The following is a 17,425-nucleotide window of genomic DNA, read 5'->3' as shown; positions in this document are numbered from 1 at the left end:
ATTTTTTTCTATATTTTTCCTTTTACCTCATAAGAAAAAAACAATATTTATTAAATAAAACATAAACTTATTTAGACATTAGGTTCATGTTTATGTTTATGAAGAGTTTTTATTTTATTAAATTAATAATAAAAAAAATATAATGACATTATTTCAAATATAATGAAGAAAATGAGATTTTCACGAGAAATGAAATAGTCTTTTTATGGAAGAGAAAGAATGAAAAATAGATACAAGCAAGGTTGGCTAGACTTGCTACCTTATGATGTTTCGTATCTTTCGTACCTTAAGAGGGTATCATCCCTCATATTATTTTTTTGTTAAATTTTGTGAAGACCACAACTGATCCAATACGGAAAATCATTTGATGCGAAACATGTTTAATCACAACTGAGATACCCGTTGATCGGACGGATGAGATACCCGTTGATCGGACAATTGAGATACCGTTGATCATAATCAGATAGTTAAGATATTGTTTCGCATATTTAACACCAAATAGTTTTTTGTATTAGACTAGCCCTTTTGTAAACACAAAGTTAAATACTTTTATCAATATTTTAGCTACCTACTCCAATGATAAAGAGCAGCCTGTAATTATTGGTATTTAAAGGAGCTGAGCTTTATTTTATAAAAGGGACAAATAAATCGACAAAAACAGACCGAATTTAATGTGGTCGTAATCTCGTTAAAGACCAAAAAAATTAATCCTCACCTGTCCTTAACCATTCGACGGTCAAGATGAAGCCACGACTTTCACCTGCCGTATCCCGACCCCCCGATGGTGTTGACATTTGTCGAGTTGTATTTACCGAAAACGCCACTCTGCATCCGAGTCTCTGCTCGGCCTCCTCCTCGTCGCTCAGTCACTCCAAAAACTCTAAATCTCTGCTGAAGTTTCTCTTCGGCTATTCTAACCACTGCAGCCCTGATTTTGAGAGAATCTTCACTGGACGTCTTTGTGCGTGCGCAGAAGAAAAACCCGCAGCTGGAAGCTCCTAATTCCCACCTGCATTGCTCTCTATTAAGTGTCCGTGCAAGTCATCACTCTCCTCGACTTGCGTCGGTCTTTGTTTTGTGTTTTTTTTTTTTTTTTCTGTCTATTCCTTTGGTACTGTACTTATTTGAAGATCCATTGGTGGTTTTTTCTTTTTCTTTGGCATTTCGCTCGAGTTGGTGAAGTAGTACCATTTTTAGTATTTTATGTAAGTGGAATTGCTCCTTGGTTTCTGCCTTCATTTTGTTATCTTTTCCTTGTTGACATTTTCCTGTTATTTGATTTATCTTGTTCTACTTTGTGGAATTTCAGCTACTTACATTGCTCCAGCAGTAGATTTTAACTATTTTTCTGTAGTGCTGCATTTCGTTTCAACTTTGCTGTCCTTGATTAGGTCTGGAATGCGGCTAGGTGCTCATTTTTCTTTAGTCTTTCATGTTCTCGTTGGGCTTCCCCTTTAGGATCTATTTTGGACATTTAACTCTGTGCTATTTCTAGTTTCATTATTTTTCACGGATTTTTACCTTTGGTCCTTACAGAGAAAAAGTTTGGTCGGCGGTTTTGTCCTTGTAGAAACTCCGAAAGGTAGTTTCTTTCTTTTCCTTCTCCTCGTAATTCATGGCCATAGTAGGATTGTTTACCTCGTCTCCGTCGCCGGGGCTTGGAATGTTGTTGAAGGATCTTCCTAGTTCGAGTAATGTCTTCGTCATTTTGCAGCTTATATTCTCTGAAATTCCATGTGTGTATATCCCGCTATGTCTTTCTTGCATTTGTAAGTGAATTTCTTTAGTGTTTAAACTTTCATTCCGGTTGCTTCCCCCTCCATTTAGATATTCTCCCTAGGCATCTCCTTCGATTCTTTTCTAGAATTCCTTTTCTTTGCTAACTTAAGTTCTTGTCTCTTCTTCTCCAAAAATGTCTTCTTTACATTTATTAATGCAAAACCGTTTTTGTAATTAGATTTCATGAACGTTTTGTTTCCTAGTTTTCATTTCTGTTGGTGAGGGAATGCAGCTCCTCTATTTGCTGTTTATGCTGTGGGTGGAACTAGCCCTTTCGAAATCAGACTCAGATGCCCTTTTAGACTTCAAGCAAGGGATTCAGACAGATCCTTCTCGGCATGTCATGGGTTCTTGGGATGGTAATTCGCTGGAGTCTGATCAATGTCCAGCTAATTGGTATGGAATTGGGTGTTCCAAAGGCCATTTGGTATCAATCACACTAAATGATTTGGGTTTGACTGGAAGTGTCGACTTTTCTGCTCTTACTAATCTCAAAACTCTGAGAAATTTGTCAATTTCAAATAATAACCTGGTGGGAATACTTCCACCAGAGCTAGGATCAGTTGGTTCGCTTGAGTTTTTGGATCTTTCCGGCAACTTGTTTCATGGGTCAATACCTGTTGGCTTGGTTAATTTGGAGAATTTAGTTTCTCTGAATTTGTCATCAAACAAACTCAGTGGTCCTATGCCTGCCACTCTCAGCAATCTTCTGCAGTTGAAGTACTTCGATTTGCATTCTAATGATTTATCTGGTAATGTTGGTAGTATTCTTAACCAATTGCCAAGTTTGGTCTATTTAGATCTCAGCTCTAATGGATTTTATGGATCTCTTAGTTTGGGTTTCAACAACTCTACCTTGATTCAGTCGATTCAGTATTTAAATGTCAGCCACAATGGTTTGGTTGGAGAGCCCTTTGGTGCTGGTGAAATGCCTTTGTTTGACAGTTTGGAGATCTTTGATGCCAGTTATAATCAGCTTGTGGGTCAGATTCCGCCCTTTAATTTCGTAGTTTCCCTTCGGATCCTTCGGCTTGGCAATAATCAATTCTCAGGGTCTCTTCCTGAAGCTTTCTTACATGAAAGCTCATTGGTGTTGACTGAGCTTGATGTTAGTTGCAACCAACTTCAAGGTAGCTTATCGCAAGTGTGTGTGTGTTTATATTCCTTTGATGCATGCAAAAAATTCAAACTCTTATGTGATTTTCTATTCTTTATCCAGGTCCTATAGGAAGTATCACCTCTACTACCTTGAGGAGGCTCAATCTCTCGTCAAACTCCCTGTCTGGCGCCTTGCCAGCGAAGGTTGGGCATATTGCCATAGTGGATTTGAGTCACAATTTGCTTTCAGGAAACTTGTCCACTATCAGGAATTGGGGCAATTACATAGAAGAGATAAATCTAAGTTCAAACTCATTGAGTGGAACACTGCCGAATGAAACCTCTCAATTCCTGAGGTTGACATCAATCAATGTATCAAATAACTCCTTGCATGGTGTTGTTCCTCTTGTTATTGGAACATATCCTGAACTGAGTATCATTGACCTTAGCTTGAACCAGCTAACTGGATCAATTGCACCAAACTTATTTGCAGGATTACGATTGACCTATCTAAATCTTTCACACAACCAATTTGTTGGGCCCAGTCCGCTCCTGATTTCAACCCAGGGTGCAAATTTGGTGTTTCTTGATCTTTCTGATAACTTTTTTAGTGGAACTTTGCACCCAGATATTAGTAGCATGAACCAACTAAAGCTGTTGAATCTTGGAAGGAATAATATTTCAGGACATATACCGAGTGAAATAGGTGAACTTGCCAATTTGGTGTATCTTGACCTCTCTAATAACCTATTTGAAGGTCCAATTCCTGGTGATTTTCCTAGTGGCCTCAAATATTTGAATGTGTCTTATAATAATCTGTCTGGAACAATTCCTGTCAATCTGTTTAGGTTTCCAGATTCCTCATTTCATCCTGGCAATATGTTATTGATTTTTCCTCCTGGTGCTTCAAAAAATGGGTCTGAAATTATGTTGCGGAGCAACAAGGGTATGAAATCTAGACAAGCTGCACTTATTGCAGCGTGCATTGGGGGTGCTGCTTTCATAGCCTGCGTCATGATACTGATTTATTATTGGACCCGCAGGCAAGTACATAATGGTAGGGTGGTTTTTACAAGGAACATTGAGGACAAAGATACTCGTGAAGGGAGATCTCTTCCTCATCTTTTTGGGATTCATAAAGGTCCAAAACCAGCCACTGCATCATCAAGTTTCTCCCAAGACCAACTCCTTTCTTCAAAATCCAGATCTGCCCCTGAGCATGGAGATATCACTGTTGGACCTGCTGATTCAATGGCAAAAGCTGGTTTATCTGCAAAACCCCCAACTACTGGAACTTTCCCACCAGAAGCTTTCGGGAAAACTTCAATGTCATCTTTCAGCACATCTGCACCTTATTCGGGTGGTCAACATTTGCATAACCATCCTGTGGTCCTCGATGTCTGTTCTCCGGATCGATTGGCTGGAGAATTGCACATATTTGATAATACTTTTCAGTTGACAGCGGAGGAACTTTCTGGTGCGCCTGCAGAGGTTATTGGCAGAAGTTGTCATGGAACTACTTACAAAGCTACTCTTGGAAGTGGCCGTGTGTTAACTGTGAAGTGGCTGAGAGAAGGCATTACAAAAAGTAAGAAAGAATTTGCTAGGGAATCTAAGAAGCTTGGTAACATCAGACATCAAAACATAATTTCTTTGAGGGGATATTATTGGGGACAGAAGGAACATGAAAGGCTGATCATATCAGATTATGTCAATGCAAAGACTTTAAATTTCCATCTTTTTGGTAAGTTCTATTTATTTGTTTTTCTTGTATGTTGTGTTAATACGATATTATTCCCTTAAGAGTGGTTTACCAAGTGCTGATTGGAATTTTTAATAGTCTGTTACCTTTAATTTGTGGTCGACATTATAGGGCTTCAAAGACCAGTGACAAATTAGTGGTCTCTTAGTTAGAAAAGGAGAGTTGCAGATTTCCTCAAAAGAGTGGCTTATGCTGATTTTTATTTGGTAACACGTCTACTATGTGATTGATAGTTAACTTGAATTTTGGTTTGGAAACACTTCTAGATTCTGGCAGCACCTTGAGGAAGTCATTCTGGGCATTTTTCCTGGAAAGCACAATCCTTCCTATCTTTGTGTTCTGCAAGATTAGTACTCTTATACCATGCTTTCGTCACCAATGGCATTAACTATCTGTGCAGTGATTAATCCCTAGAGTATAGCTCCAACTAATCTGTATGTAGTTTTGGATTGATTATGTTATTGTTTCCTTTGCAGGAGCAGAGTCAAGTGAAATTCAGCCTTTATCTTTAACTCAGCGTCTAAAGGTGGCCATAGATATTGCTCGTGGTCTGAGTTACCTCCACAATGAAAGAGCCATTCCTCACGGAAATCTGAAATCGACAAACATCTTATTAGAAGGATCCGAGCTGAACACGTACCTTGCAGATTACAGTCTCCACAGACTACTGAATCCTGCTGGCACGGCTGAGCAGGTCCTTAATTCTGGTGCCCTTGGTTACCGCCCCCCAGAATTTGCCAGCACCAGTAAGCCATGCCCTTCCCTGAAGAGCGACATCTATGCATTCGGCGTAATCTTATTGGAGATCCTGACCAGAAAATGTGCGGGTGAGATAGTGACTGGAAACCCAGGTGTGGTTGATCTAACAGATTGGGTGAGGCAACTAGCTAAAGAAAATCGTTCTTTGGAGTGTTTAGATGATTTGATTCCTGGAGTGAATGATAACGTTGATGGACCTCCAAAAGGTTTGGAAGAGATGTTGAACGTGTCTCTCAGATGTATCCTTCCTGCATCCGAGAGGCCTGATATTAGAACCATTCTTGAAGATCTGTCTCACATTGTAGTATAGGGAGCAAGGGAAATTACTAATTCCAGTTGATACAACCAGTGGGGTCGTCAATTGTTTCTTCATCTGCTCATTTCTGCTATCTGACTGTTAAATTTGAGCCTCTCTGTTGCACAATGTAATCTTATGATCCTTCGACCATTCATTCTTGACTGCTGCTTCAATGGGATTCATGGATCAGTCCTAGTAAAAAATGAAGGAAATAAATCTCCATGGGTACATTTGATCTTTTGCATCTAGAAGAGGGTCACCACTGTGTAACTTGGTACTACTCATAGAGGAAAACTTGCTTCAATGGGATTCATGGGTCAGTCCTAGTGAAAATTGAAGGAAATAAATCTCCATGGGCACATTTGATCTTTTGCATCTAGAAGAGGGTCACCACTGTGTAATTTGTATTACTCATAAAGGAAAACTTTCTTAGATACTTTTTTACAAGTAACAAATAATAGTATTTATTGCTTATTGGATTAAAGACTTTAAGCTAGTCCACAAATATTAAAATTCAAATATTATAATAAGATTAACATTGCCAGTTTGTCTTTTACCCATTTTAGTTTTATTTCTTCTACTTTTGCTAGAGTCGTTTTGAAGACATTCCTTGCTTTGATTAAAATTTTTGAAATGTTATTCAACATTTTAGAAAAAAAAAAAAACTATTCTTATGTGCTCCTTTAAAATTTAACAAAATATTAAAACTCATTATAAAAAAAAACTCTACCACTTGACTATAAGTATTTAAAATTACCTTAATTATCATTCATGTTAATTCTAATGTCATATCTAATCCCTTATCTAATTCCATACTTGCCTATAATAATTTTATAAATTGAAAAGAATATTTTCCTTAAAGCATTCCCATAAATGGGAGGGTTGCTTGTTTAAAAGTAAACAACAATTGTCTGCCTTTTGTGTGGGACGCTCTAACTTTCCAATTATATAAATGCCTAATAATAGTACATGCATCAAATATTTAAACAACCTGATAAATTTCATACTTAAAAGAGACCCAGTTAAATATAGGCTTGTACCTCAGATGTGGGACCACAGAATATACTATTTTTTAAAGTATTAATGAACATATCAGAATCATCGACCACCTTTTTTAATGTGAAGCATAATAGGTGGTCCACCGGGGTACAAAAAAAACGACCTTAGGGGTTAGGTAGCCTATTTAATTGAGATGGGCCCATTGACAGTGTTGGAGGACAGAGAGTTGACCTACTGTAGTAAAGTGGGATCAACAATTTAATATGGGCCCAGTTACTGTTTGGTTTAACACAAAAGCAAAACAGCGTGCTATATGATGAACTAGAGAGCATTAGGAAACTCGCAAATTAGAATCGGAACGGTAACCTTAAGACTTTTAAATGGACTACAGACACTGACAACACGTCTGGCCCATACACGCCTATGCGCCCACACATCGTTCACATAGAGATCCACACCACACGCACGCATGACCATGCTCACAAGTGTGAGCCCCATACACTGTCGTGGTTCCACAAACGCTCACATTTGCATGGGCTCACACAATCAACACAATTTAGCTCGGATATGCTGAAACGCTTAATACTATAACAAACAATACAAGTTTGACATGTAAAAAAATTTATGTGAAAAGATGACATAGACATACAAGTTTGACATGTAAAAAACATACATGTGAGAAGATAGACATATACTATCGAGCATGAAAAGATGAGAAAACAGCTACCATTGTTAAAAACGAATTTAATGTTGTCAAAATTGTTGGAAGACACGGCATTGAAGTTAGATACTTTTCCCACGTTAAGGAGGCAAAACATATAAATTAATGGTCTTCTTATAAAGATGACACAAAGGTGTAATTAAAGAAGATGATATATGTTTACTTATGTATTTTTCCTTTTGAGAGTTTGTAACCTTTAAGGGCATTGTAGTCATTATAAACTTCTTTCCTCAACTATAAATAGAGACTCAATGCAAGGGTAGATCATCAAGTCTTTACTCTTCTCTCTTAAATTCGACCTAAGATTTTTCTCTCAAACTCTTTTTCTCTCTCCATCTCCTTAGCCGTCCCTCTCTCACCTTTATCCTCTCTTCCTTCTTCTCCTTTTCTTCTTCTCTTCCTCTTTCTCTCATCTCTCACCCTCTTAGTACCTTATCATGGGATCCTAAATTTAACAAAAATTAATATTGGTCAAAGTTAAATTGAATCTAACAGAGTTCAAAATTGGGGTATTTTTATTTAGAAATTAGGTATTGTGGATCTAGTTATGCCAAATTCAAATCAACTTCAACATCTTCAACTTCAATGACAATTTTTTTTACTGTTTTGTTTTGACAGATTTGTTCCCAAGTTTCCCTTAAACTTATTGTTTGTTAGCTAGTTCACAAAAGGTTTCAATTGCTCCATCACCTTCCCACCTTCTTCTTGTGTTTTTCAAGATCTGACAACAAAGTAGGTGATCGATGGAAGCCATGAACAAGGGGACCTTTGTTACTTGGACTTGTCTCTGAAGATTGCAGTTTCTACTTCTCAGGCATAGGCAATATTATGGCACAACCAGTTCGAAGATCGGTTAGTAGTATCACTTCAACAATTATTTCCTTTTTTGAAAACACTGTCTGGTTTAAACTGTGAAGTTTGTCAATTGAGCAAACACCAGAGGACAACATACTCTTCTCGAGCTAAAATTAAAGGTGTTGCTCCCTTTTCCTTAATTCACTCTGATGTATAATGACCATTGAGTGTCTCAAATATTTCACAAGTTTTTTTGTAGATGATTTTACTCGAGTCACATAACTATTTTTGCTTAAAAGACAAATCTGAGATTTTTTCCATCTTTAAGTTCATTCATGCCATGGGAAAAACTCAATTTGGTAAAAACATACAAGTTTTTCATTCCAATAATGCCAATAGTACCTCTCTGATGAATTTCAATTCCTTTTTCAGGATAGGGGCATTATCCCTTAGCCATCATGTACCTACTGTTAAAGTCCTAGGTAAGAGTACTTCCCAAGATGGAACCCATCCTAGAATTACTCTTGCCCAAACTCGCTTAACTTCGGAGTTTTGAGTCAGATACCTAGCCAATACAACCTGAAAAGACTAGCCGTTTAAGGTGTGGAAAGCCAAATATATAACTCAGACCACAAACTCTAACAAGAGTGGACGAAACCACTCTGACACCCACCCCGCCCATTCTGGAGCCGCTTCTCACGGGATACGAACGCGGACAGTGGCGTGCCTAGCTCTGATACCATATTAAAGTCCTAGGCAAGAGTACTTCCTAGGAGGTCACCCATCTTAGAATTACTCTTGCCCAAACTCGTTTAACTTCAGATTTCTAAGTCAGATACCTAGCCAATACAACCCGAAAAGACTAATCGTTTAAGGTGCGGAAAGCCAAGTACCTAACTCAAACCACAAACTCTAACAAGAGTGGACTGACACCTACAACCCTCAACAAAACGATGTAGCTAGAAGGAAAAACATACATCTCCTAGAGGTATCTCGTGGCCTGCTCTATTTTATGCATGTGCCCTTTTTTTACTGGCCTCATGCCATTCTTACTGCTTGCTTCCTTATTCATTGGTTGCCTTCTTCAATGCTTAATCATAAATTCCCCTATTCATTGTTATTTCCTAATGAAAACCTCGTCTCCTTGTCTTAGAAGGTTTTTAGATGCACACATTTTGGGTTACTCTCATACCCAAAAAGGTTATGTCTGTTATAATATTTCTCTTCGAAAGGTACTTATTTCTAGGAATGTTACTTTTTTTATGACACATCTTTTTATTCTTCAAAAGATGCTCCTCCGGGTCTTTCATTGGTTCAGGCAACTTCGAGACCTATTGTGCCCTTTGATGCAGTTCTCCTTCACCCCCCTAAAGGAACGACCGACACCACACTTGTGGAATTTACGGATCCTTCTGAAGTAAGCCCATCTTCACCTATCATATTTGGTCTATAGTTTGATACTAGGCCCATAGCTCTACGAAAGAAGCCTGAGAATTGCACTAGCCTCTCCACTTCTCATCCTATATCAAATTTTGTTTCTCACAATCGGTTGTCTTTTTCTTGTTGTCAATTTCTTACATTTATCTCCTCTGTATCTATCCTACAGTCATATCAGGTGGCTCTAAGACATTAAAGATGGAAGACAGCAATGAAAGAGGAAATGAATGCTCCATATGAGAATCAGACATGGACCTTGGTTCCGCTTCCTTCCAAGAAGAAACACATGGGTTGTAAATGGGTTTTTACCATTAAACACAATCTAGATGGTTTTGTGGCCCGTCTTATCGCCGAAGGCTACACTCAATGATATGGAGTTGATTATCTGAAAATGTTCTCCCCGGTGGCCAAGTTAAATTCGATTTGAATCATATTATCACTTTTTGCCAATTCTTCTTGGCCGGTTTATCAACTCGATGTGAAATGTCTTTTTAAATGGTGATATTAAGGAGGAGATCTATATGCATCAGCCACCTGTCTTTTTCTTCTTCTCTTCTTCTTTCTCTCCTCTCTCACCCTTTTCTTCTTCTCTTCCTCTTTCTCTCCTCTTACCCTCTTGGTTGAGTACCTTATCATAGGATCCTAAATTTAACAAAAAATAATATTAGTTAGAGTTAAATTGAATCTAATGGAGTTCAGAATTTGACGTAATTTTATCTAGAAATTAGGTATTGTGGATCTAGTTATGCCAGATTCAAGTCAGCTTCACCATATTCATCTTCAATGACAGATTTTTTTACTGTTTTTTTTTTTATCTAATTGCCAAGGTGATCCGTTAATATTGCACCCTTTATGCCGTTCAGCTCCACTCGGACTTGTACATGTAGTCTCGAGTACGAGAGGGGAGAAAATGAGATAGAATGATTAATATTGGCTTCTATTTTGGAGATTAAAAGGACGATAGATGGGTACTGGATGTCCCTAAGGCTAATCATGAAGTTTTTAGTGAAGATTGTATCAATGCGATTAGAATCAGCCCAATTAATTAGCCAGTTCAACTGGTAATTTATAAAAATAGATATCTAAAAGTTCTTTTAAATTTTTAAAAATATAAAAAATAAAAATGCCTTCCAAGGTTCAATTCAAAAACAAATCCATCAAACTTAATCCTTGGATAACAACCTTTCCTGTACATTTCATAAAAATCTAAATCAAGTATCTCAAACTTCAACACAAACTCAATTAATACGAACACAAATTATTATAACAATTAACAAGAATGCAAATCAATGAAGTGTAAACACCATTGTTCTGGTTCACTGATCTTTAGAAATATTTTCTAGCAGTTTTGGAAAAAAATTGGAGCATACGGAAATGATTTTTTTCTAAAAATGAGAAAGCTTTTAGGACATATATAATGGCGGCTATTAACTTCTACTTGTGCTGGTTTCACTTTTAGTGCTAATGATATTGCAAAAGTTCGAGACAAGAACTTAGATTTGAAGTAAGAACTTCAAGGAAAAAAAGAAAGAAAGAAGTTCATCTGAACTTTTGGTTGCGCTTCCAGTTGACGTGGAAACCTCCTCTAATAGTTGAATGCAAGAGAAGATGATTTCAATGAAAAATCATGCAAATTTCGTCAACTAAAAAAATGCCAAATCACTTACTGGAGAAAGAGCGATGATCACCAGCCACCGATCGTCATCGTTCGAGGTATCAGAGTGGAGAATGGACACCGATTTCCTCCGAGTAGCTTAGGGTTATCAACGATGAAGAGAACTAGAAAGGGAAGATGAACAAAATGTCGGTTCGACTCTTGGCTTGTAATTTTGTTTTTCTAATAGCGGTTCTTACTGCTGCATAGTTCAGCAGTTCCGTAACTAGTTGAATCGTCGACCAGACCTGGAATTGGAAATTTATCCGAATTGTTTAAAACCTGGGACGAGTCGTTCCAATTTGGTCCAACAACCCCAGCGAGTAGGACCGTTCGACCCGCCCCACCCCCTTAAAAATCAAGTCGACCCGGCTAAGTCGCGGGTTGGAAAACCACTTGCTTGGTGACCGGTGGGCCTTCTTATTCGAACATTGCCTAATGTGGTACCAGTCCGTTACAAGGAACCGACAGGCTTGGAGAAGTGTTTAGAGAAGTGTAAGAATAGCTTAAATAACTCTATTAAATTATTTAATAGACAACTATAAATCTTTCACAACCCAAAAACCCCATTAACTAGGTATATCAGTTGTTTCTTATATCCTCTTCCTTCCAATTTCCATGATAATTTTCAAAAACAAATTGTCCGAGAGTTTCCCTTGAGATTTTTGCTGGAGACACGATTGAGGAAGCTGAAGATTCTTCTAATTAAGTTGGACTGCTGACACTTGAAAGAATGTAAGGCTTGAAATAAACAACACAAAATAGCTGATAGGAATTAGTAGCAACTAACTTTGCTTTCATTGAAGGCTCAGTCCAGGTTGATGGGATTGAATCAGAGTAATAGTTTCAACAGGTTCTTGTCATCAGAGAAAAAATAACACCAAGGTGGTTAAAATTGAATATAAAGTGTCGAAGTGCACTGGGTGTTTTTGTATTGGAGATACATAATATAATCTCTTCCAGGAGTCCCAAGATTGTACAAGAAAATCAAATGCTTGGTTTATTCTCATGAATAACTACCAATAATCTCCGCAGGAGCAGATTCCCTCTCTAAAATGATGAAACCTGTTCGAGTCTCTCACCACAATATCTCGATTCACGACCTTGGCAACCAACTTGATCCAAGTATGGCAATCGCCACAAACTCTAAGGTTTTTAATAACCTGAAATGTTGCCCCAGGAACTGTATGTAATATTCCATAGGTAATTGCTAGTTTCTCACTGTGAACTCGAAGACTTGTTTCCTTCTCTTCTTGATCAACATCATGAAGAACTGATCTCGTATCAGGTACGTACCCCACTTCCTGGATCTTGATAGTCAATTCTTCCAAGTACTGATAAATCTGTTGGTGTTCAGGGTGCTCTCTATCCCCAACCAGGAACACATGGAACCGACACTTCAACTCTAGCAAAGAGTACCCTGGGGGCTTAACCAATCCTCTGTTCTTCATCAGTACTCTCATTCTTTCCACCTCCTTCCACCTTCCCACGTCTGCATAAATATTCGAAAGTAATACATAGTAACCACAGTTCTTAGGGTCTAATGAAAACAACTTCCTAGCCGAAACTTCACCCAGTTTTACATTTTTATGAATCCTACAAGCACCAAGGAGAGCTCCCCATACAACAAAGTCAGGTGCAACTTTCATTCCTTTGATCAAATCATAGGCCTCATCTACATAGCCAGCCCTCCCGAGAAGGTCCACCATGCACCCATAATGCTCAACTCCAGGCTCAATTTTGAACTCTTGGGTCATAGCCCTGAACCAACGTCTGCCTTCATTAACCAATCCAGCATGGCTGCATGCTGCAAGAACAGATATGAATGTAATATAATTGGGCTGAACACCAACCTTTTGCATCTCATAGAAGACTTCAAGAGCTTCTTTGGCACGGCCATGCATGCCATAACCAGCAATCATGGCACTCCAAGATTTTACATTTTTGTCTTTCATGCGACTGAAAGCTTTTCTTGCCATCTCTACTCGGCCACACTTGCAGTACATATCAATAACTGAAGTGCCCACGAAAACATTCTGCTCCAAATCTTTCCGAATCACCTAAGATTGAGAGTAAATGTAAGCACATTATAAACACTATAACAGGTACGAGATATAAGGGGGGGGGGGGGGGTTTAGTTAATTTGAAATTAGTATTATACTGTCCATCAAACAGTAATTTGGGATTATCGTTGCTCTAGACTGTTACCACTTTTGAATAACTTTCTTCCAGATTTTCCTAATTATGACAATAAGGAAATAGAATTTCAGATGAGAATAGAAGTACTATCCTCTTTTGAATTTGGGAGGAGAAGTACTATTCTTTCCCCTCCCTCTTCACCTTTCATTCCTATTTTGTAGTCCCATTTCTCTCTTCTTCTTCTTTTTTACCATAATTCCAAAAAACACACTGATGCTGGACTACAGTAACTTGCAAAAAAAAAAAAAAAAAAAAAAATTATTATCCATTCCAAAACTTACTGTTTTTAAATTCAAAATATATATCCTAGTGCAGTTCCAAATACACTTAGTCACGTAGGAGTCATTTGGGATGAATTGCTCGATGGAGTTCTAGCAACTACCTGATCATGGATGCACTTCCCTGTCATCAATGCCCCGGAGTGCGCACAGGCCAGCAGCACGGTTGAAAGCGTCACTGCGTTGTAACACACGTCCCTCGTCCAAGTCATTATCCTAAACAGTTCTACTGCCTCCGCCGATAAGCCGTTCTGTGCATAAACTGCAATCATCGAATTCCAACTCACAACGTCCCTCTCCTCCATCCCATCAAACACCTTCCTGGCTACTACCAATTGTCCACTCTTCGCATACCCATCCAATAACGTGTTACCAACACCCACGTCTCCTTCCATCCCACTCTTCAGAAGCCACCCATGCACTCCTCTGGTCACCTTCTTGTCCGATACACGTGCACATGCGGACATCACTGCCACTGCAACAACCGCATCAATCTCAACGCCCTCCCTTAGGGAGTCTTTGAAAAGCAAAAGTGCTTCTTTGGGGGAGTCATTTTTCACGTACCCAACAATTAAGGATGTCCAAGAGACGATATTTCTTTGCGTAATTTCATCGAACAGTTTTCTGGCACCCGAGATATGGCCACATTTAGCATAGAAATCAACCAAAGCCGATGACACGAATAGGTCAGCGACGAGGCCGAGACTGAGTGCTTGGAGGTGGAGCTGTTCACCGGGGCGGAGCGCGCATAGCGCTGCACAAGCGTTGAGAGCGCAGGGGAACGAGGAGCGGTTAGGCTGAATGGCCCGGCGGCGCATGCAAGCAAAAGCACGGAGCGCTTCGAGGGCGTCTCCGCCGCGGGCCAGGTCGGATATGACGCCATTCCATGCGGCGGCAGAGTTCTTGTCGACAATGTGTTTGGAGAAAAGGGCCGAGAGGTTGTGATTCCCGGCGTAGCGGCGACGGTGAAAAGCTGGCCAGGGCACGTATAATTGGAATAGCCGCTGTTTCATTCATTCGTTCGTATCAGGTGCCGCACACAAGAAAACTCAGCGCTGTTGCTTGCTGTAAAATGACGACATTACCTTGTGAAAACATAACCTTTGAGGTGTATTTATATTTTGTGATTTACAAATGTAACATATCTATATGTATCGAAAGGATTAATTACCTATGTACTCTTGAAATACGGCAAAAATACCTACAAGACACGTTGAATACACACATACTTTCTCAACTATCATATGGTTAACTTTAACAAATGAAAAGACATGATTACTCCCTCTATGAACCAAAAAGATTTTGATAACGAATCTAATGTGTGAGCTCCATTGCTTGATCCGATGAGGTTGGGTCAAATTATAAAACCTAGCATGGTTTGACCTAGTTAAGGTTTAAGGTTCGTTTTGAGTTTGGACTTGTTACAGTAAACCCAAGATTCGGATCGATCAAAGGTGTCATTGACTGTGGCCCCAAGAAAGAGGTCAGACCAATCATACACCCAACTAATCCCATATTGTAATTATAAGGTAACCCAACAACCGGTTTGTAACCATGGTTGTATAACTCGGGTGAGTCTGACTCGTTTTATGTTCAGAGACATGCTTTCCATAAAGTACTGAAGAAATATTTTCTGGCCGTCTAAACCGACCTAAAGAAATTTTCAAATCTTATTTGAACACAGAGAAATTAAAGAGTCTGCCGCCCAGCCAACCTTTCTATAAAGTAGTTGTAAACTAACCGACCAGAAAGAAAAGCAGAAGGATACTTGTGTCCTCTCCAATTCCCAATTTCCAATCATTTTGAAAGCAGTGAAAGGAAAGCAAACTTGAGCTCTTTGCTTGAAGATAAGCACTAATTTGAAAGACAACTTAGCCAGGCAAATTTGCAGAAATTTTACATGTCATTTTGCTTTAATAAGCGCTGATGCAGACTTGTTTAAGGTAAAGGCTGCGCCTGCCGGCTTGCTCACTCTCACGCACAGGTCTGACGATTGCAGATGGAAAGGTTCGTTTAGGAGGAACAAATCTTTTTTTTTTTTTTTTGTTGTTGTTGTATTCAACTAGTAAAGTTTGAAGCGATAGAGCCACCTTGGATGGGAAGATTCTTAACTCGGAGATCACATCAATGGTGGCATAAAAAGCAAAAGAGTCGCTAACTCTCCAGAGATGACAGTCAGACCACACCGCCCATGCCACCTGTTTGCCTCAAAGTTTGATGACCACAAAGGTCGAAAGATCTCAGACCCATCTTCTGATACAGCTTTCTGGGAAGGGCAGAGCTGAAAATTATATTCATCTGCGACTGCCAGCGACGTAAATGAGGAGGATCAAAGTTTTCAAAGTACCCAAAACAGAACAGAAAATACTCCTGCAGTTAAGCTTGTCAAAAGTCCTTCCATCCCTCACCCTAGTTGTGGATATCAGTGCGAGTGGAAAAGAAGACCCACGCATCGAAATGGCCGAAGAGTCGACCAGCGAGCGATTGGGCGTCTCGGAACTCCGACACGTCCCCGCCGATACGTTAGACATATAGGTCGATACGAATTTTCCAAGTTAAAGTCCAATAGAGGGTAAAATTTAAAAAAACAAATGAAAATTTACGAAAGTTTAATTCTTTTCGTCTGGTTCAGATTGATAAACATATATAAATGCTTTGGGTGGAAAACCCATTCGAGAGCTTTCCAGCTACGGCCGGGGGACCTCCATGGAAAAAGCCATCGATGCCGTGAATCAGTAGTGGCCTGCACCTACTGCTTCACTGATTTGTTAATTACCATTAACGAACTTTATAAGGACAGTAATGAAAGGAAGACACGTGGGTTAGAGTGGGATAATAATTTAGCCTTGGTACTTCCTTGAAGCGACTATAAACTGGGCACTTGCGGTTTCTTTTTCACCTTTTAAAAATCTCTGTGAACACCGGATTTGTAGATTAACTCTGTTTTTATATAAACAGGTGAAAAAATGGGTGTTATAATTATCAATAATTATTAATTATTATATTATAGTTATATAATAATTAAAGCGACATCCTCAGGAAAAAGAGGCATGAACAATTTTGAGTCTCTGATTCATTAATTCTTACTATCAATTTATAAAAAAATTCCCAGCTTTAAAACTGAGGTATTTACTAAAGCTTTGGTACCTCAAAATATAATTTTAGCTCCATCCTATTCTTTTTTTACGAATTAATTTCTTTTAAAACATAATCTCTATCGTATTTTCGTTAAATAACAAAGTTTTAACACATAACCATGACAATGGTTAGTTAATACACCCAACAAACCGATCTGTTAGGTACAGAAAACTATCACCTACAAAAGTGGATGAAACTACTCTGATATCCACCTCTGCTCGTTCTTGACCGCCTTTCATAGGATTCGAATGCGGCACATGACGTGCCCAGCTCTGATACATGACAGGGGTTAACCAATATACCCTAAAAACCGATCTAGCATATGTGAAAAACTACCATTTACAATATTGGACGGTGTTCTAAAAGTGTAAATATTGGACGGTGTTCTAAGTGTAAATGATTTTGTTCTCAACGAGGGATCAGATATCGGTACTCAGACGCTATTTGTCAGGAAATATAAATGACGAGGGTATTTTTGTAACTAGAGAAAAGCGCAGGGAGCTCGATG

The 17,425-nt window shown here is 38.9% G+C and overlaps 2 protein-coding genes across 2 annotated transcripts; one reads left to right on the top strand and one right to left on the bottom strand.

The window, feature by feature from the left end:
* The first annotated feature begins 860 nt into the window (after positions 1-860).
* Positions 861-5,940, top strand: LOC137955382 (probable inactive receptor kinase At5g10020). The gene is made up of 3 exons (XM_068802297.1): positions 861-2,909; positions 2,999-4,621; positions 5,116-5,940. The coding sequence occupies exons 1-3, from the start codon at positions 2,006-2,008 to the stop codon at positions 5,706-5,708; spliced, it is 3,120 nt and encodes a 1,039-aa protein (XP_068658398.1). The 5' UTR covers positions 861-2,005; the 3' UTR covers positions 5,709-5,940.
* Positions 5,941-12,114: 6,174 nt separating this feature from the next.
* Positions 12,115-14,800, bottom strand: LOC137955384 (pentatricopeptide repeat-containing protein At3g26782, mitochondrial). The gene is made up of 2 exons (XM_068802299.1): positions 13,884-14,800; positions 12,115-13,362 (listed from the first exon to the last, which is right to left on the bottom strand). Exons 1-2 carry the CDS (start codon positions 14,790-14,792, stop codon positions 12,319-12,321), a joined length of 1,953 nt encoding a protein of 650 aa, XP_068658400.1. The 5' UTR covers positions 14,793-14,800; the 3' UTR covers positions 12,115-12,318.
* Between the last annotated feature and the right edge of the window lie 2,625 nt (positions 14,801-17,425).

The sequence above is a fragment of the Aristolochia californica genome, unplaced genomic scaffold (genome assembly GCF_029961685.1).
Source record: "Aristolochia californica isolate CCGP_79_NKW_82.1479 unplaced genomic scaffold, dmAriCali1.0.hap1 SCAF_2, whole genome shotgun sequence".
Classification (NCBI taxonomy): domain Eukaryota; kingdom Viridiplantae; phylum Streptophyta; class Magnoliopsida; order Piperales; family Aristolochiaceae; genus Aristolochia; species Aristolochia californica.
This window is presented reverse-complemented; position numbering and strand designations above follow the sequence as displayed.